At 41.3% G+C, this 21,368-nt stretch overlaps 1 protein-coding gene across 2 annotated transcripts in view; it reads left to right on the forward strand.

The window, feature by feature from the left end:
• The window catches only part of akap6 (A kinase (PRKA) anchor protein 6), a 234,426-nt gene that overhangs the window by 57,234 nt on the left and 155,824 nt on the right, over positions 1-21,368 (forward strand). For both annotated transcript variants that reach the window (XM_005941009.3, XM_005941011.3), the window contains exons 4-11: positions 1,876-1,985; positions 2,473-2,614; positions 2,840-3,487; positions 4,296-4,652; positions 5,070-5,210; positions 5,311-5,451; positions 5,551-5,811; positions 17,097-17,219. In XM_005941009.3, coding sequence (XP_005941071.1) covers positions 1,876-1,985; positions 2,473-2,614; positions 2,840-3,487; positions 4,296-4,652; positions 5,070-5,210; positions 5,311-5,451; positions 5,551-5,811; positions 17,097-17,219 — 1,923 coding nt within the window. The remainder of the gene's footprint in view (positions 1-1,875; positions 1,986-2,472; positions 2,615-2,839; positions 3,488-4,295; positions 4,653-5,069; positions 5,211-5,310; positions 5,452-5,550; positions 5,812-17,096; positions 17,220-21,368) is intronic.

Below are 21,368 nucleotides of genomic sequence, written 5' to 3' on the forward strand. Positions count from 1 at the left end.
GAGCATGCAAATGCACAATCAGCCCCACGGCCTAGTTAGTGAAGTTTAGACTTACTGTACTATAAAACTAGTTGGCCAGTAAGATGTTAGATTTTTGTTTTTGTGATCAGTTAGCCCAACAGCAACTGCTAACTACAGCCTGACTGGTTTCCAGACTCATGCTGGACTTGAATGATACAAATGGACTGAAAGCTGGCTCGTGTGCCGCTCATGTCAGACTAAATCTGACAGACACACGTGGGCCAGAATCCGCTCACATTTGGTCAGCTGGAGCCAGAAAACTGACAAGTTCACTAAAACGTTCAACACCTGCATACTAAACTCTGCAGTCATACAGGCCACATGAAAGTCTCTGTCCTCCGCACTCTGTGTTTGAGCATTCATGTTCACACTGACCACAAGCTGGAATCCTGATGCAGCAGCACTTCACCCCACATACAGTAGATACAGATTTATTTTGGAACACTGCTAAGCAGGTCACACTGTTAGCCAAACTAGCATGAGCCAAGCTGGCAGCGTGTGTGACCTACATTCTCACATGCCGAGCGGTGTCCTAATCCAGGCTGTAGCAGAGCAGGAGGTGTTGTGTTGTTCAGAGAGGTCACCATGGAGCAACACAGTGACTCAGCGGCTTGAGGTGGATGTAAAGTAGCCGCAGTGGGTTCAAGACAAGGTCACTCGCTTTCTAAAAAGGTCATCTAATTTTAGTGCGCACTAGTTTCCTTTCCGCAAAGCAGTAACAACAGAGTTAGATGGCAAGAAAATATAAAACTTTAGTAAAAGTACATAAAACTAATGAGATGGAAATAGTAAAATAATTGTATCTTACCTCAGACACACAGCGAGACGCTGTTCCAGGTGTGTCGGTTCTCTGAAATAAATTCTCTGGCTCCTCAGAAGTTGTCCCAAATCTGCCCACAAGAGCTCAAACTGCCCCACTGACATCCTGACATATGTACGAACGCAGCCGTGACACAGCTTCAAGTCGTGGCTCGAACCGTGAAATTCTCCCTGCTGCTATCGTCTCATAAGAATTAGATGAACCCAAAATCTCCTTTTATTCCTTCTCTTGTTTAGGAATTCATCACTGCTTGATGTTAACTTCATTTTTTCACGGTTTGTTTTTTGACGATACATTTTCAGAAAAAACGCAACACATTTAGTGTATATGAATGTTACACGACAAGTTTGGAGCTGAAAAATATGGAATTTCGTGCCGCTTTTTCACAACGTGCTCAGTGTTTAATGATCTTAAACAGTGCTTTAATTAGATCATGTTGTTTTTTGTAATTACAATGATTATCCCAATGTAATTCCGAAACACCACCTCTAACTACAAACACGCACATTTTACAAAAACTGAAGAGTTTATGCTTTTGAGGCAGAATTTAGGAAGCGCTGCATTGTTGAGATACACAAGTGGGTAATTTGCATGCTCATCACATCACTAAACTTCAGTTATAAAAGTTTGTGACAGCTGATGTTATTTTAGCCCGGAGTCCGTCTGTCTGTCTTTGTGCATCTGAGCGGGTTTACAGCTTCTGAATTTAGTTCACCAATCTCAGTCAACAGCAAGTGTGATATAGAGCCAGTGTTACTCCCCGAAACACGAGTTTTCCATGTTTTTGCACACAAACATGGAACTGGTCCCTCGTGGAACTGACTCATGGTTAAAAGGGGAAATATGACATCCTTACCAGTTCTGCTTTTTCAGCAGTAGTACTCAGCAGATTTTTTTTGTTCTATAGTGCCTCTAGATTTATAGATACTAGAGTAACTGGTGTCAGGTATGGCTTGTATATGTGTTTGTATGCTTATTATTTGATCACTTTTCTGATGTTTCATGATTTTTTTCTCTTGTTTGTGTGACTATAGGACATCTGTGAGGACATCTCAGATCATGTGGAGCAGATTCACGCCTTGCTGGAGACGGAGTTCTCCCTGAAACTACTGTCCTACTCTGTTAACATCATTGTTGACATCAGGTTGGTCTCCACAAGATGAGACATAATTTAAATTTCAGCACACAGTATACAGCATAATTGTAAGAGTTACAATGTAATAACTCTATTATGTAGGTACTGGGTTAAAAAGAGTAGAGTAATGGATATAGCTGTTTTTAACGCCCAGTTGCTCGTTCTATTCATATATCTAAGACCTACTATTAATTAATAATGGGTGCCCTTTTATTACAACAGCTCACAATCTGCCCACAAATCTAAGCAAAAATCTGAAAAAGATGAAGTGGTGGGAAAGTATTTAATATCTATGTATGTACAGTATACTGTTACTACAAAATGTTACAGTGTAACCCTGAAGAAATGACATTGCATGTTTTGAGTAAACATTAATGATGCAAAGCAGAAATGTAAGAATGTTAAAAACAGATTCTTTCATAGTCATCGGGTTTCATAAGAAATACACAACGATGCACATGAGCTATCGGTAAACGTTGTACCTCTTGTGGTTTAGGACGGTGCAGCTGCTGTGGCACCAGCTGAGAGTCTCGGTTCTGGTCCTGAAAGAACGTCTGCTGCAGAGCCTGCAGGACTCCAACGGAAACTACACCCGGCAGACTGACATCCTGCAGGCCTTCAGCCAGGACCAGCACCAGGTATCAGACACACAGACGAACAAATCTCATGTTTTAGACGCTCTTTTATTTTTAAATCAAGTATTTCTCAGCTCCAAAAGTTGCCTCTATCAGTGAGATCTCAGTGAATTCAACCAAACAGACTGACTGTGTTTGGAATCACACTGAGAAGAAATAAATACATTTGTTAAATTTCACAGTGATAGTGTCTGTCTGATACATTAAAGTGGTTATTTCTTCATCTAGACCCGCCTGGACGCTCTGACAGAGGTAGACGATTGTGGTCAGCTGACTATCCGCTGCAGCCAAGACTACTTCTCTCTGGACTGTGGTATCACTGCCTTTGAGTTAAGTGACTACAGTCCCAGTGATGAACCCGAGGTACGGGTAGCAGAGTCTAATAGTGAGGAAACCCTAAAGGAAATCAACCAAACCCAAGACCCAAACCAGGAACCAGGATCTGAGGAAAGTGGAGATCCCCATCTGTCAAACCACAAAATCCATAACAGTTTACCGGAACTCTCTTCTCCCAGTGACTCAACAAACCATAACCCTTCTTCATCTATTTTGCTCACAATGCAATGTAGCATGCCTAACCACAATGAAAGTGCGAAGCGCCCCCTGCAGGGTGAGTTCCACAGCACCGAAGTATCACCCACACAACCATCACTTCCCAAGAGAGCTGCTATGTTCCTAGATGGAGCATCCAGGGCGGAGGACTCAGTGGGAGGTTCGGAGAAGGTTAGCCCAGTCTCAGGGATCCAGTTCCAGTCTGAGCTGAGCCGAAGCACCCCGTCTCTCATCTCCGCCTCTCCTCCAGACCGCTCCAAGTTCTGGTTGGAACTGGATTCAGTTTATCCGGAAAATGTTTCACAGTCCTGCGAGAGCCTGCAGGTTTGTCCTCCTTTGTCCTTTGTTTTTTCACTTCAGGAACAACATTTATAAATGAAATGAGCATAAATCCAGAACTGCAACAGAGACATTTTTACCTATTGTGAAAACTACATGTACTGAAGATTTGCCAAAGAAAACCATTTGTTCAATTTCTGAAAAATAAAAACAAAACAGTAAAAACTTCAGGCAGGATGCTTAACTTTCGTAAGAAAATATTGCACCAACAAGCAGTAAATAGTTAATGTAACTAATCTTTACACAGATACAGCTGGATATAGATTTAAGGAAAACACAACTAATTTAAAACTTTCACAATTCACAAGGATATATTTGAAGTAATACTGGCTAATAGCAGAACATAAAGACCATATATTTTAATAGCTCAGGAGACGTGTTTGTTTCTTGGGGAACATTGAGAATGTCACAAATATAGTATACCTGCAGCAAAATACAAAACCCCACCGCCTACACAGCAGTAGGCATCCTTGTTTGCTGCCTCAGCGGTAAACTGTAGAATGTAAGTGAGTTGCAGTGAGTTGATGATGGCTGCATCCACAGATGGGTCTTGTAATAAAACAATGGACTCCAGCTGGCGTCACGACTATCGCCGTGACACAGAGGTAGCCTCATAACCTGAAGAGACAGAAGGATCTCTTGTTAAACCCACACATTCTTCTGTTTTATCTTGCATTTCTTCCTATTGAGACAGAGATGGCTTTTTATTGATGTTAATTCTCTTCCACTATATGTACCCAGTGAACATAGAGAGCTTCAGAAACGTCATCATTAACTCAAATTTCCATTACAGGTGATGAATGGGTGCAACATACGTAGAAAAAATGCAAGCTCCAGATATGGAGGACGCTCAGGTGGGAGTGCACAGAGGCTTCTGCCTGACCAGAGGAGCTCATCTGGGGCCAGACCAACCGCTGACGCCCCCCTGCCTTTGCAGGACCTGAAGTCTCAGAATGAAACATCAAATCAAATGGAGAGGATGCAGAAGGAGACACATACACATAGTGAGGGGGACTCTGATTCCTCCTTGCCTTCTCCCATGAGGGAGCAAGCTCTCTCTTCAGACTTGGAAGCATCAGGAGAGGAGTCGGACCCCCGACCGCCTCGTAGCAAGGCGGCGGTCTGGATTGTAAAGCGCCAGGGTCAGAGGGTGAGAGATTATTTCCTTTGTTTAGGAGAAAAGTTTGTGTTTTGTTCAGACAGAGAAGGACAGAGGCATATTACAGAGCGTTTGTGTGTGTGGTAGCATTTTTCTCAGATTAATTGGAATTATTTGCCATCTGAAGTCAGTCTAAATCGACATCTATTCGTTTTCATTTCTTTCATTTTGATTAATTTATCATGTTTTAAAGTAGTGGAAACTTTTGTAGTTGATGTCTTCTCAAATCACAAGCATGCAGTACTATACTAATCACAATTTACCTGCAAGTATTCAGTTTAAATAAGAGCTGAGATCAGGAACTATGTGGTCAAAAACAGAAGACGAGGTTAGCAAGTACAGAAGTTTGACAATTGCACATACTCAATGTCCCACTGTATGTTTATTTCCTACTTTCTTGTCTGATAGGGTCCCCAAGTCTCATCCAAAGGCAGCCCAGACAGGGAGCACTGGTATGGGTCAGAAGAGTTCCTGGCTCTCCCTGCTCAGCTCCGCAAAACAGAAATGCTTGCTATGAAACTAGAAAGTCTGACTCAGACCGTCCCCTTGGTTAGTTAACAACCAACTAGGATCCTGAATACTGTGTCTGACTGTCCATCATTGTAATCTAAACTGCAACCACTATTGCTCTTTTTACATCTAACTGCAGAGGCCAGGTGGCTCTACCCAGGATGTGGATGATTGGGATTTGACTGAGCTCAACCCGGACTGGGATGTAGGAGAGAGCGGGGACAATGTGAGCAGTGTAGTGGATAGTGGGGAAGACATTCCTTCTCCTCTGCCATCGCTGGTATGAAAATAGTTTCTTTGTGTGTTTTAACTCCAAAAAAAAACCTTGTTGAAGCTGAACGAATGTTCCAATAATGTCGACTTGTGCATCCTCCTGCAGGTTACTCGCAGGCGAAACCTGCTTGGCCGCTTTAGCCCCAGTTCCTCGAGCGATGTTGCACCCTCCCTGGATGAAAGCATCGAGTCTGGCCCGTTAAGTGACCTGCAGTCTGAAGAGGATGAGGGGCGAAGGTCAGCAGAGCATCAGCCTCCGCTGACCCTGCCCCCGTTGAGAGGGCGTGAATGCACGTCTCTGGTGCAGCAGCTGCTGGAGGACATTCACAGTCACGACAAAGACCCTGATATCTGGAAGAAGATTGAGGTATTCCTATCTAGTCTTCACGTTATCTGTCTGTGTTCAGGCTTTGATACATATGTAGCTCATTCCCTCTACTGTCATTTACAAGTTTGGGGGCATTTCTCATCCCATGAAAATGAGCTTTCCTAGAAGCTTCATTTCGTTTTTGTTCTACTGCATACATCCAGCTTCACACTGAGCACCAGCTTGGTATTTTTTACCTTCCTAAGTATCCTCTGATGCTCAATCCAATACATTTTTACACCTCTGACTGTATTAAAACAGTAATATTCCTTATTAAAAATTACTACCTGTAATTACTTTTAAGTCTGGGGTGGTAATTTATGCCAGCACAGTTACATTGCAGTGGAATTTCTCCTGCTACTTAAGGAGAAATCCTTCTTTGTCTTCATTTTTGATGATGACGCCATGCAGTTTTCTATTTTTCCGAATATACTGTAAGCAAAACAACAACTCTTAGGAATGTTGACTGATTTCTGTTTGAGATATTTTGCTCTATGATCGTGTGGGCGGTTTACTCTTTAACATTTCGTCATCATTATTGGAGCAAAGTATTCTGACTTATTAACCAGTCCACACAGACAATGTTTTTAACCTCCATCACTGAACGTACAGAGACTCGCCCACACATGACTTTAAGTGTAGTCTATTTTCTTCCAGTAATACTTTTACAACCGTATTTTTTGGACCATAAGGCGCACCGGATTATAAGGCGCATTAAGTGAAACAAAGCAGTCAGATAAGTCAAACTTTACTCAACTCATTCTTCTTGCTTCCTCCACTTCCGTACCTTTGATTCATTAATGTTGAGTTCTCTCGCAGCTGCTCTGTTCCCATTTTGTTGCAGTATATTAATAACTAACCTTGTATTGTGGATGGATTATCTCAGTTGTTCTCCTGACTGAAGTTTGGTCCGTTTACAGCATCCTGCCATGCGATTGCATTTGTCCCTAACCATCGGGAACCCAACTTTTATTGAGTGGAAAAAAGTTAGTGTTCATCCTGCAGCTTCACTGTTTATGTTATGCTAATATAGCTTTGTCTCTAGCGATCATGTAGCACATCATTATATACCAGCTAGTCCAACTTCGGTAACCCTTATAAGGTACACTTTCGATAAAAAAATAATTAAAAAAATGAAAGGATTTTAAGTGCGCCTAATGCGGAAATTATGCTAAGTCATATTTCACATAAGTCATCCACAGCAAACTGTGCAAATGACAAAATGAACTATTGATCTTATTTCAAGCATCAACATTTCTGCACTCAGTTTAAAATCTGTGTAAAAGCACCTGCGATAGTAGGAAGGGTATTTGAGCATAAGGCACATGTTACTTGCACATTTTTGAGGCCGCCTTTAATGCTAAACGATATTTACAGATTTTTGCATAACATATGCCAACATCCAGTTGACATGTTTTTTTTAGGGTCTTGCTTTTGTCAGCAATGCCATAAACAGGCTCAAGGTGTCTGACAGGGAGGCAGCCTGCATAAGATGTTCACTTAAATAAAGTATAATTTAAAAAAAACAACTAAAATAAATAAAGTACAAGAGAGTGAACAGGTCATCTGGGCCAGCTCTTATGATCTGGAAGGCCACAATGAGCTCAGTGAACCTACAACATCAGCCAGTTATCAGTAAGAATAGGCCAGGACTTCCTTGTGATGTGGGCGGGGCATAACACAACAACTCCAAAGTAGATTTTGCCTGTACCTCAATAGAATGGCTCAAGGGTGCTAAACTAACCTGCCAAAAGTAAAACTTGGAATGTTTGTGTTTCACTGCTGTAGCTGGTTTTTACTGCCAGTCTGTGAGATAGATCTCTGCACTTTCATTTAGACAAAAGATGACAAGTTGAAACAAAATCAGTCCAACATCCACTTTTGCCCCTTCAATGAAGCTACCTTGATGGATTGGAAGGCTAGTATCGGATTGTCCACTGGCCCTGCTAATTCATCACCTCACTTCAAAAGGTCACGTTTGATTGGCAGGCAGATTATTGATGAGGTTTGCCTGGTGAACTAATCAGTCATATCTGTCATATTGAATATCGTGAAATGCCAATAGCTCTGGGGATAAGTTCCTATCATGGCTGCTTGTTTAATTAGTGCTATAAAGTGGCTCTGTCGCCTTTAATATTTCTTTATTGTTTTATTTTACTCAGGTTTATGTCACTCTCTCACCTTTATTGCCTTAATATTACAATTCTTAATACCCTCGACTCCCCAGGCAACATTTTACTTTGCTGCTGTAACATCTCAGTTTCCCCTCAGGGATCAATGAAGTTCAGCGTGCCCATCTTATCTGGTGCTAGCCGGGTCAGAAGCCCACCTACAGAATTGGACAGCTGTAATAAGATTAACAGTGAGAATGGTCAGGGTCCTTTTGAATCAGTCTGAGAATTAAAGTGTCAGCTGTGTGAGGGGATGTCCTTGGAAATGGGGATCAGTGACCCGGAGGGTTATAAATTCATTCCCCACATTAAATTCTGTCCTCCATGTTACCAAATTGGCCAGATTGGCCATAATAGTGACTATTAATGATGATTTGACTGTTGAAATGTCAAAGTTGCCCTCTTTTTTTGCTTTTCCTTTTTTGATGTCAGTCTTTGGTAGAACGCTGGTGCTGTAGTGAACCTCCTGGTCTGCAGCATCCACTTTGCATGGTCTTTGCATCTGCCACTGTTGGTTTCCTCTGGGTTTACATGCCTGCTACATTAATTGGTGATTCAAAATAGGGTTTTTTTTTTGCCCCAATAATAGACTGGTGAGTCTGCGTCTCAACTTATGACAGCTGGGAGATGCTCCATCCTTTTAATGGCCCTAAGCTGGTCAAGCGATCAAGAAAATGAATGAATGGATGATCAATATCAAGCTCAATCTCATGTGTTAACTTAAAGGAAGACAAATGGGAATCAAATCACAGTGTACTAGTAATTTCAAAGTGTCCCACATTGGTGTAATGTTTCCCACATCCCTGAGTATGTGAGGATCTGCTTGGGTATGAGGAATGTAAATTTCAAGGTCAGAGGGTGAATTGTGTTTGATGCCTTGACATTAGAAAACATTGTTTTAGCTCATGGTGCATTCAGGCTTTCCCTGAATGTTACTAACAGGAAGGAATAATTTAAAAAAATCACATTCAGACAACACCCGGCGCAGAGCATTGAGTAAAAAACATGTAACTCCAGAGAGTTACAAAAATAAACAAAGATTCATAATTTTGGATTAAAACACAATAAACAAACACAAAAAAATCCTCCCAGAATCAGGAATTATACCCTGCTGTCTTGCAGAACACCTTGTGTTAACCACACACACATAAGCACACACACACACACTCCTCATTCCTCTCTGCTCCTGGGTAATTAGCTGATTAGCTGCTTAATTAGCAGCATGTAATCATGGCGATGGATGAGCTGCCTAATTGAGGAAGTGAAGAGAGGAGAAGGAGCGTCTCAGTGTGGAGGGTGACATTCTGTCTCTCTGCAAAGAGTCTCTACTGAATACAACCGAGCAGATTAACATAGAATGAAAAATCATCCGTCCAGGGAAGAGAAACTGTGGAAAGATCACTGTTGTAGCAGAAATGAGTCAAATCCAGGAGCAGAACACGAATATAATACGTCCGGCACCTCTCGTCTTCTCGGGGGAGAAGCTCATGGTTGTGTTTGCAGGTGGAGTTGAGGAAATTTGATTAGAGCAGAGACAAACTGAGTAGAAACTCTGAAATGTCAGTAAAATATAACAGGAAGGGGGCAGATATTTACCTTTATCCTCATGGATTTAGTTCCTTTAATCATAGAGGAACCATAAAAAAAGCTTACCTAAGCAACACTTTGTTGCTTAGTTGATTGTTCTGATTATTGAGGATGATCTGAATACTAGCAGATCAGATCAGTTTAAGTGAGTACAATGGAACCCCGGCTTACGAAGACCTCATTTAACGAAAAATTCAAGTTACGAAGGCACTTAACGGCAATATTTCTGCCCGTGGTACGGCAAAATGCCCGCGTAACGAAATAGATAAAATGGAAAATTACAAAAATATTCAATTCCATAATGTTATGTACATGTACACATACGTATGTATGCATGCATACGTATGCTTTCTTCAACCTCTGCCACCTCCTCCTCCACCAAGAACTTCGTCTTCAGCCAGTATCGCCTCACTCCAAGGGCGATGGAAAAAGGTGCTTTGACATACAAAAATTTTGACTTACGAAAGACCCTCTGGAACGAATTAATTTCGTAAGTCGGGGTTCCACTGTATATTCATTTTGAAGCTTCAGCCTCAGAGGTTTGGACGTCATTGTGTTGGGTTTTTGGATGATCAGGAGTATGGAGCATTAAGTGATGAGCTAAGGTTAGCATGATTGATTAACTGTGTGGTTGCAACAGATCCCCGTCTGATCTGCTACTGCTACTGACTCAGTATAATAAAATGTTGTAATTTCACTCACACAAATGTGAAGCATAAACTTCTTTAAACTTCACAGCGGGCCATATTACTTGTTGTAATTCTGCTAACACTGGTCTAGAAGGCGGCAGCAACAGAAACAAGGTGTAAAGATTTCTGACTACTGACCTTTCCACCACCTCCAGTTATTAGAGGAAAACGTGTGTTGCCAAATCTTTTGGCAAGTTGTTGCTGGAGGTTGGTGACTGTCGCTAGGTGAAATTTGTTACAAGAAGGGTGCTCCACCAGAAGCATTACACCTGAGCAACTCATGGAGACACAGCTAGATTCAAATTACAAGTAATTTAAAGGTGTAACAAAACAGTGATCATTAATTAACCTGTTTTTGAAAGCTAAGCTGTTGAAGTGTGTATGACCAGGCTGTATTTATTATAGAAGCCCATGTTATGCCTCTGCACACAATGGGTTTGTACTAGTGAGGTAACATAAAAAATTGTACTTTGTAAAGTAAATTATTTGTTTTGACTAGACTGTAACTCCATTGAATCACAATTTTTCCTTTCTCCTCCCCAAGTCAGAGCTTCACTCCTTGTTTCTGTTCTCTCCGTACTGTTGGACATGAATATTTTATCCTCCCGCCTTTGACCGTCTAGACATTGTTGTCTCAACCTTGACCTCCTCAACATTTGTAATGTCGGAACCGATCCTCTCATAATTTGTGTCCGCATCACGTAAATCTGCGGCTTGTTTCCTGAAAGTTTATGAGACCAACGCAGGAGAGATACATACACAGAAATCCAAAGTTCCTGATTGCGCTGTGTGGGACATGACACGTGAAGTGGATTTAAATTCTTTAGAAAAACTAAAAACTATGGAGAAACAGCCCATTGGTTAGATAAGTGTCCTATACATCATGTGATCACATCGTGTGCACCGCCTGGGCCAGCGTCAGCGTCCTCAGTGTGAGGTGTCTGTGTGTTTGGAGGCTCTGCGGCACGCCAGCCTATCTGCGAGCAGTGGGAGACAGACAGACAACAGACTCACATCAAGAATCGTCTGATTGGCCCAGCAGGGGGGTCAGGGACGCCCACCGACAGCAGAGAGGATAGGAAAATAAGAGAGAGGTGGAGGATGATGAGGCGGAGGGGTGTTATTCTCTTCTTTTGTGCTTCTTTAGATAAACAGGGTAAGGGGGAGGTAAAGGAAAAAGTGACAGAAGTAAATTTGTTTGCAGCCTGGTAATGTTGATTCTGAACACTTTATCACACGGCCACTGATTAAAAGCTGATAGAAAATACACATTCGGCACATACTAATTAGGGTTGTAGGAGGAACATAAAGATAATTTTGTGTGTAGCTGATCTGTACTGTGACCTTTTCTGGTGTAAAAGCAATCAGTGCAGATTCCTCCGTTAAAGAGTTTATGACACAAGGTAGTAAAATTTGCCACAGAAGCCAGCTTATTGCTAGAAAGCCATGTTCTCATTTTCATTATTGGAGACAATGCAGTATATTACAGGCTGACAGAGTATCCCACGAGCTCTCGCTTTTGTTCGATTTAAACCCATGAAATGTGCACATTGTCATTAATATGAGCAGCAGGGCCGTCGTTGTTGGTCTTGAGTGTTTTTTTCTTGAATGAAAATTAAGTTATCCCACATATAATAAAAGTTTTTGTTCTGAGAGTTAAAAGTAATTACTCTATGAAGCTGATATGGCAGATGTTTAGCTTTAAGTCTGCAGCGACAGAGTGGAAGATAAATATTAAACATAAATAAGAGCCAACAAATATTTTAGAGATTCAATTCACACATTGGACAACTACTCCCATGATGTGATTTGTTCCTTATGACTTATAACAATGCTTTGTAATGCAACCAACAGCATGGTACTGAAAATACTCCCTCTGATGCAATTTTCATACTTAAACATTCATCCTGTGGAGCAGATTGGACACTTTAGTGGGCCAGTTTGGTCCTGTAATGCCGCTCTAAAGGAATGTTTGACTGGTTATAACACCACTGTTGACTAGATAACCATTTCCACAGCAGCAGAGAGCTGGATAACTGGCAGTGGTGGGCGGGGCTTTACCGGGACGATATTAGAGATGCAGTCAGGTGTGAGAGTTGTCTTTTTACTCTCTGTTAATTTGGACATCTTTCTTTCTTTCCTTTCCTTTCCTTTCCTTCTTCCTTCCTTCCTTCCTTCCTTCCTTCCTTCCAGGCGCACTACAGATAGACAAATTTCTAATAATTAAAAAGGCAAAATGAAATTCCACCCTAATGTACCGTGGAGACAGCTGCAGTCCTGTCCTATCCAAATATTCCTCAGAAATCAGCTGCGCAGGCTCCATGTTTCATATGACAAATAATTTTAATGAAACTCTAATCAAAATTTCCTCCCCTCGAGTTCTTTAATTTCGGCGCAGCGGTGGAAAAGTGTTTGGTGTTCGAGTTAGTCAATCTAATAACGTAGCCTGCTGTGGAAATTATCCATCTCACCTCAATCCCCCAAAATGTTTTTGGAACCCCGCTCAGAAAAGTCATCATTTCGTATTTTGTTCTGGTTTTTACCTTCACCAGGTGCTGAAATTTTGTTAAGCTAGGATGCCAGTCATCCAAATTCATTAGCTTATAGCTAAGAGCTACCATGAAGGTTAGCATGTCTGTTTTCTTCAAGTATGTGGTGCACGACCCAGAGAGCCTTGAGTCCCAGCATTCGTGTGGATTTTAACCAGGTACGTGGATGCACTTGCAAACCGTGCAGCCCAGGGCCATGAACAGTGGCATATAGAGAAGAGAAGTTGAATATGTGTTCAAGTTTCACCTGGCTTTCAAGACAAATACAAGCAGTGTTTGGGTTGTTAAAATGTCAATTATACAGTTAAGTCATTTGAGCTTAGTCTGTAGTCTTCTAAGCCTGTAGTCTTCTAAGCCTAATGACCAGACAGTATACAGTAGGTCATCTGTTTCTATAAGTACAATTCCATTATAGAAAAGTGATAACATTTATAAAATGTGATTGGCATAGAAGGTGGTTTTGTTGACCCATCCATCCACCCCAACCTCCGCCTTAAGCAGTCATTGTTGTTATGAAGCACTGGCTGAAGTTACTGTTGCTGTTTTACACGACTGCTAGAAGTTCTTTAATATTTCCACAGCAGTAAATCCTTTAACACAACAATTAATTGTGTTTCTCTGCTGCTCTAACATTTTGTTTCTGTTTTTTATTTCTCCTTGCTACTTGAAAGATCATAAAAATGTGAACACTGGTATCGAATCTTAATTTCTGTGGACTAGCATCAGTTGTATCTTGATTTTTGTTTGCTTTGTTCTCCTGGTGGAAAATCAGAGCTATTGCTTCTAACATATTAATCAGCGAAGCCAAATATCATCTGTCGGGAGTTTGAGTCCAAATCTATCAGCGTCGTCCTTCAGAAAGCCTCGTCAGCTGAGCGGTAATTATCCAGCGGTGAAGAGCTGAACCACAGGAGGAAGAGATGAAGCATGATATCAGAGCAGTTATCCAGGCGGCAGAGGATCAGATCAGGCGTTTCAGCTCCCAGCAGGCCTTTCTGCCCCTCAGGAGCCTCACTGGTTTAGAGACATCAAAGAAGCTGTAAGCAGCCCAGTGCATGCTGGTCGATATCCAAACCAGCAATACTCGCTCTGCCGCTGTTCGCGCCTTCCTCCTCTGTCCTTCTCACTCTTCTTCTCTTCAGTTCACCTCATTTCTTCTCATGGTTTACCTCTCTTCGCATCTCATGTTCTCATGCTTCTTTTCTTCTCATCTTTTCCTTTTTGCAATTCTCTCATTGATCTTTACCTCTGTTCTTTTTATCCTCTGATGCCCTCCTTCTTTGTTGCCCTTTTCCTTTTTCTCATTTACCTTTCAATCCCTTTCCTCTAACCTTTGCTTTGTTCTCTTCCTTTAATACTCTTGAATCTTGCTTTGCACTCCATGCAACCCCTTTCCTTTCCTTATACCATCTGCTTCTTCCTACTTCTTCCATTCTTCCTCTCCTCCTCTCCTCTCATCACTACTTTTGATTTCCATATCTCCTCAATAACGAGCGGTGGAGAGATGGACAGAATCATATTGATGTGTGTGTGTGTGCTTTTTTAAAGGGTCACGGTTGTAATTAACATACTGCTGCTCATTTGGTCAAGGTTTGCATCTCATACAGACTCACATGCAGACACACGCTCTCTCACACTAACAAACACACTATACATATCTATAACAGTAAACCAACACACAGACAACACTGTGGAATAGAACGTGTTCGCAAACGCACATTTTATCATCACAGTAAGCAGACACACCTATCTCCATATGAGGACACACACGTATAGATTTGCTACAGCGATTTGTAGGCGAGGTGAAAGCGTGGGTGCACAGATGTGGCAGCTCAAGTAATTTCCATCAGATTTACCTTCTCCCCACAGCCTCCTTCACTCTGCCATTAGTTTTCCAGATAGCTCTCAGTGAAAGATATGAAAACAGCGCTCAATGTATAAAATATTAGAATTGTCTTCTTGATGATCCGCAGTCACAGTTAAACCTGTTTTTCCAGATGTAATGTTTAAGGTCTGAGTGGAAAGAATGAATTTTATGGAGTTGCTGTATGTCTTCGGTTTTATGTAAATCACTTTCAGCTCGCTCTCTCTTTGCTTGATGTAGCTCGCACGCTCTGTGTAGTTCGATTGGATCCAGGCTACATAAAATTCAGGTCGCAGCTCCAGTTTGACCTGTGCGGGGTTGTGTTCGTAGTGGATTTCTCTGTGGAAGCAACTATGCCTGTGGTGGATGGGCTAAAGCTACAGACTGCTGAAATATAGATACATCAGACGTGAATGTCAAATCAGTTAATTACAAATGCGTTCACCCGCTACATGAGGTTATAAGAGCTGGCCGAGTGGTGGAGTTACAGGCAGGTGCAGCCTTCTCCCCCCCACGAGCTCACGAGACGAAATAAGGCAGTTAAGGGTGGTCCTTCATGTGAAATAAACTTGATCCAAAGAGTAGAAGAAAACTTAGCGATCAATCAAAAAGAAAACCTAGCGTAGCCCCATGGCTAAGTGCAACACTGATTCCTCCAGTGGGACCGGCTATGCTAAAACTACACACCTGGAGCTGTTATTGGAGAAGTAAACCATACATGTCCATGCTTATTTAAACCACATGCATAACATGCTGGCTTGATTCTTTAAAATCGTCGAGGTGAATGTGCAGCCTGCTCTTTCTCGGTTACTCTTGGAGTATTTTCCCATTCTTTTTGTCGGTCTCCCTTCCAAGCGTTGCAAGTCCTGGACAGCGAGTGTGAGTTTTAGCTGGGCAGAACTGTGCAGACGCAAAATTTGTATCAAACACCCTTAATGCTTCCCTTTTGTTTTTGTCTCTAAAAGAGGTTTAAACACTTTCCTTTCTTCTGTCTGATCCTTGCTTTGCAATCCAAAGTGTTTACTCCCCCTTTCACCTCCCTTTGAAGACTCTTTGTTCTTCTTTTAAGCAGTCTCTTCTGTTCCTCTTCAGGAGTGAAGTGGATTTAAAGACAGAAATCAATACTGGATCAGGTGCTATTTCACATGGATTCTGTGGATTTTCCTGCTGATACATTTCACATCATATGGAAGAAAAAGAGGATGTTTATGCAATTTAAAAAAACAACAGAATTTTTGTGTGTTTCATTTTTAGTTAGATTAGTACAATCTTGTTGTGGATCATCAAGGCTTCTGCGCATCATAAATCTCACTGTTGGCCAGTAGATGGCAGTAGCTCTCCACTGACTAACAAGCTGCTGCCTTCTTTTTTCCCCCTATCTTCTGTCAGTGTGTACATCTATCTGTGTACTCCCATGAAGGGCAACGTGCCAGTGATGGAGACATACGTGTTCAGCTCACTAGAGTCATTCATACCACTTCATCTCTTTTGATCTCTTTTCCTTCTGCTCGTTCTGGCTCTGTTCCCCTTTTCTTTCCCCAACTCTCACGTTTTTGCTTTTGCAGTCTTGTTTCCCCTTGTCTCTTCATCAGTCTCTTCGTCACTTCTTACTTTTCACCTGTCTGCCATGCACTAGTGTCATTTTTCTTCTTCTCTCTCTTTTAAATTTTCTTTCCTCTCACTTCTTCCTCTTTTCCATCTGTGTTTTGATTTCTTTTCTGCCTTTATATGTGTATTTTTAAAATCTTTTCTTGTCTTCCTCACCTGCTTTTTTTCGGTCTTCCTGTTTCGTCTGTCTTCTCTTTCCATGCCTTCACTCTCCTTGGTGGATTTTTGCACATCTTTAAGTCCTTTGTTTGTATTTTCCTCCATATATCTTCCTCTCTCTTTCCATTCTCCTTTCCTCTGTATTTGTCCAAACGTGTGTTTACTTGTTTCATCCTGTGGGTCTCGTTTTTGTTCTCTCTCTGTCCTTGAATTAATTCATCTGGAATCAGTTCTTAAACACCAGCCGGGCGCTCCCTCGCTCCCCCCCTTTTGTTTTTTTTATCCTTCTCTTGTACTCTAATCCTGTTCTCTTCCAATCTGTTGCTTTTTTTCCCCCTTTTCTGCCTTTCCTCTCCCTGTTGCATGCCATTACCTGTTGGACTTCTCCCTTTCTTGGTGTGTTTTGATGTGCTTCTCTGCCATTTTCTGTTCAAACTGTTTGCTGCTTTGTTTTGCTCCTCTCTTCCTTCCTCTTTTTACACATTATCGTTCTGTCATCTCCCAATCCTCTGAAGTGTTTAGTGTGTGTTGTGTTGTTCTGATGCCTTTCCAGCAGGCCCTGGACATCAGCATTTATACATATTATTAGTTTTTGTTGTTGTTGTTTTTGTTTTTTTAAATCATAAACTGAATTCTCTCTCTCCTCCCTTGTCCCCAGTATTTCGTGCAGCAGTTGGACGGGTTCATCTCGTGGCTTCAGGAGGCGCTGGACAGCACAGAGAACTGGATTCAGCCCAGACAGGACCTGGATAGCCTGAGGGTATACCTCGACACACACCTGGTGAGAGCACCAACACTCACACACTTGCCTTTGTTTCTTTCTTTTTTTAAACGTATGTGAACCCTCATTAATACAAAGCAACCTCAGCCTCATCCCTTAAAATGAGTCTAAGCCCTCAAATAGAAGTGATAACACCAAAGGGTCTTCATCGGCGTTGCGTCATTGTGTTCCTCGCAAAAATTCAAGCGCACGAACCCGCCGTCAAGGCTCGCACACATTTGAAGAATAAACGTACACGACTGCTACGTGCAAGCACATCTGTGCACACATTCCACACACGCGGTTGCATAAACACATATTTGCATACATGCATATGGATGTGCCCACATGACACGCACGCACACAGACACACACACCTGTCTTATTTTCAGAATCGGTTACTTCTAGCTGCAGCTATTGGAACCCGCTTCTTCACAATCAAGCAACCAAAGCTGGTAAAGCGATGATAGGACTGTTCTCTACTTTGTCATGTGTTATTTCAGTAGCCCTACTTACGCTGTCAAAACATATCAGTGACATCAGTGACAGAGATGGGAGTCAGCACAGCAAACAGAGCAAACAAATGCTGCTGAGAAAAGAAAAGACAAGACAATGAGCACTGTCCAAGCTGTGTCATCAACACTCAACCATCACCCTTTAAAATAAAACAACTTTGTCTTAAATGGAAAGTTTCTAAAAAAAAATAGTGCATTAAAAACTTTAGTGTTTCTTATTTGTGTCATTTATGAACTGTTACAATATGGGATTCTCATAAAACATGGTAAACATTAAAGTGATGAGGTCAGTCAATATAAACCTTCCCAAGTTTCTGTTCAGACCTTTTGTTTGTGAGGGAGAAGAAAGCTAACTTTAAACGCCTCTTCCTTAAACTTGTTTTTGGATACTTGATGAATTAAAGTGCTGCACCAATGCCCAGTAGATCATAAATAAAGTTTATTGTAAAATATTGAACCCCCACACAAAGCTGCTCTAGTAGAATCCAAAAAATACCGCAGGTGGGCGGGGCTTCTGCAGAAAAATATGATTTTTTTTTATTATATCATGCTAAGAGAAAAAAATGGAAAAATGAATAACAGATGGGAGATACAGGATAAACAGATAAATTAAAATCCATCCGCCCATTCATCGTTATAGGAAAAGCATAGGTAGAGAATTAAACTTGTTACAACTAAGGCAGTGAGACCTCTAAGAAAGGCTGATTTATTTCCTTCAAAACAACTATTCTTGAGCTGATGTTGACCAGTGCTCAGTTCAACAGATATACTTACTGGCTAAGGGGGTAGAGGTCAAAGCTTAGGATTTTCTGCCACCTGTAAACACACACAAATGGTTTTAGAAAGGGATAATTGGAAAATAACAAACCCTGGAATGAATGCAAGCTCTCATTTCACTGTCACAGCTTTTATTCTAGCTTCTTTTTTTGTGTTCCAGTTTGTTTTCATCTACATCTCTTTTTTCTTCCTCCTTCTGGCAAAACCTTTCCTTTATTCCTCTTCCCACTTTATTGTTTTATTTTCTGATCATCTGCCCCTCCTTTTTCTCTCCTATTTTGTCTTTTTTGTCCTTTGTCTCTCTTCTTTCTTTTAAAAAAAACTCTCTCTTTATCGCTTGTCTTCTTTTGTTTACTCTAACAAATAGGAAACAAAAAGGCTCAAATAACTCTGCCTGTGTTTTGGTAATTTACTCTCACACATGCTCTGAGATAGATCAGTAAGTGCTGCAACGTGTATATGAGCACACTTGCACATACACAGACACACACAGATGAGGAGCACTTTGGCAATTACTCACGGTCTTTATGGCAAACATATGGGCTGCACGCACACACACAAACACAGAGGAGCACTCGTTCAAGACTACAAGACATGAACATGCATATCACATCAATGTAAAAATCCCGGTGTTGCCCAGTGCTGAGCATGTGCGCGCGCGCACACACACACACACACGCACACACCACCTTCACCGGCAGATTGTGTTTGCATTAAAGTATATAAACACAGATACATATACACAAAGACAGGCATGTGTTTTAGCACACGCACACACGTAGAGGTGCTATTTGCATAAATTTGCATGTTCCTAGACAGATTTCCAAATCAGCATCTCCATATCCGTCCCTGCAGAACAGCATCCTGCACGCAGATGAACACACACACACACATAAACACACACAGTATTTTCTTATCTAGATGCACTTATTTGTGCTGTATCTGTGGGTGTGTGCGCATGCTTATTTGTTGGTTTGTTTACACGTGTCGACTTTGTTGTGGTTGCCAGCAGCGCTAACGTTAGTGGCGGTTAGCTTCAATTAGAATTCCCGGCTCTTAATTGGCGCGTCTTGTTAAATAAAGCAAAAGAGGATGAAAAGGCATCGCTAATAGGACTTTGAAATGCTACACTGTTGATAGCATGTTAGCTAACTGACTCTGTGTTTGTGTGTGCGTGCTGGGGTTGATAGTCACACTTGCACTTTGTAGTTATTCGTGTGTGTTTGGGTGTATAATTGTGTGTGTTTGTGTCTTTCGTTGATTACTGCCGAGTAGAGCCAGGTTCTGTCTCGCTTCCCTTTGTCTTTATATCTCTCCAGTCTTTCTCTGACAAAATGTGTTTACATTTACAAGACCTTTAAGACATTTTAGAGGAAATGGAGCTGCTGAGTAGATTAGGATTGATGGCGGCGTTCTACACGCCTTTAAAGTCACAGGCAGAGAGTCTGTAAGAAGACTTAGGTGCTTGAATCCCTTGGCCATAGTTTTTTTTTTTGTGTTTTAAAATATCTAAAAACTCCATGAAGTCATGAATTAAAATTCCAAAGGAGCAATAAGGAAGGCCCATTCAACGGCACTTCCTCACGAAACTCTACAACAGAGATGTCAAACTCATTTTACATCGTGGGCCACGTACTCTCCACTTTAATCTCAAGTGGGCCAAACCAGTAAAACTGCCTTTTTTTCTCAGTCTAAAAATGTATAACTACACATTTAACCCTGTTTGATGTAAGAAAAGAAGTGTTATTTCAGTAATACGACAGTTAAAAATCCAAAATCGATGCCCTCTTTTTCCAAAGCTGTCCAGTGGACCAGATCGAAGTCTTCCTCAGCTCATTCTGGCTCCTGGGCCTTATGTTTAACACCCGTGCTCTAGAAGGACCACGACAAAGTGTGTGAACTAGCAGCAGAGGTGGCATCTTTACATCTAATTACCCTTAAAATGTAACGTCAACAGGGCTACTTAAAGATATTCCATGAATATCCTGGAATGTCTTAAACATCCTTCAGGTGCATCCTACTTAGATTCCTATGACATAATGTGTGACCTGCCTAGCTACTTAACATAGTCACATCCCAAGAAAATTTGAAATTCAAATGCAAACTCAAGAGAGCTATAATGACCTTTACAGTATAACTATAAAATAATATTTTGGTGAGTGTGTTTTAATCAGTAGCTTGGAAAGCTGAAACTAGGAATAGTTGTCTTTTAAAACAAATTTAAAACATGGATAATTTGATGAGCAGTTCATGTTTTTTGTCTTTTTCTAAAGGCTCAGTAATTTCTCAAATCAGCCAGCTGACTGCTGGGGACTACTTTCAGTGGCAGATTATTTCACGTTTGACGTTCTAGCGAATATCTGGCCCTGGGGCAGCATGGTGGTACTAAATAAACTGCAGTCTGTGTATCTGTGGCAATAAAGGAACTGCTCACCCAGTGCAACAGTGGAGCTCACTTCATTGGTGTTTTTTAAAAATCATTTTTGCACAAAACAGTTCAATTGCAAAGATGAATAATAAGACATATCAGGCTTTGTATGCAGTATCTATTTGCAGGACTAACACATTGCTTGTTTTTCTTTTTCATGCTATTTTATGACAATCAACAACATCGAATATCTACTTTCATTATGCTTTACTTGACCAAAGTAAGTCATGTGAATATAGCTTTCAGGCGACAGGATTGGTCTTTTTTCTCTTTCTGTTTTTCCATTTCTCTGTCTCACACACATACTCACACACACTCTCTCTCTTTCTCTATATTGCTTTCTGTGCCACACATAAACACACACACAAACACACACAGCTCCAGGGCAGCAGTGGGTGGAGTGGAGTTGCTTTCCCAATTGAATATTTGGTCCAGCTGGCGTGTCTGTGT

Source organism: Haplochromis burtoni, unplaced genomic scaffold (assembly GCF_018398535.1).
Source record: "Haplochromis burtoni strain Fernald_Lab_line unplaced genomic scaffold, NCSU_Asbu1 Contig_288, whole genome shotgun sequence".
Taxonomy (NCBI): Eukaryota; Metazoa; Chordata; class Actinopteri; order Cichliformes; family Cichlidae; genus Haplochromis; species Haplochromis burtoni.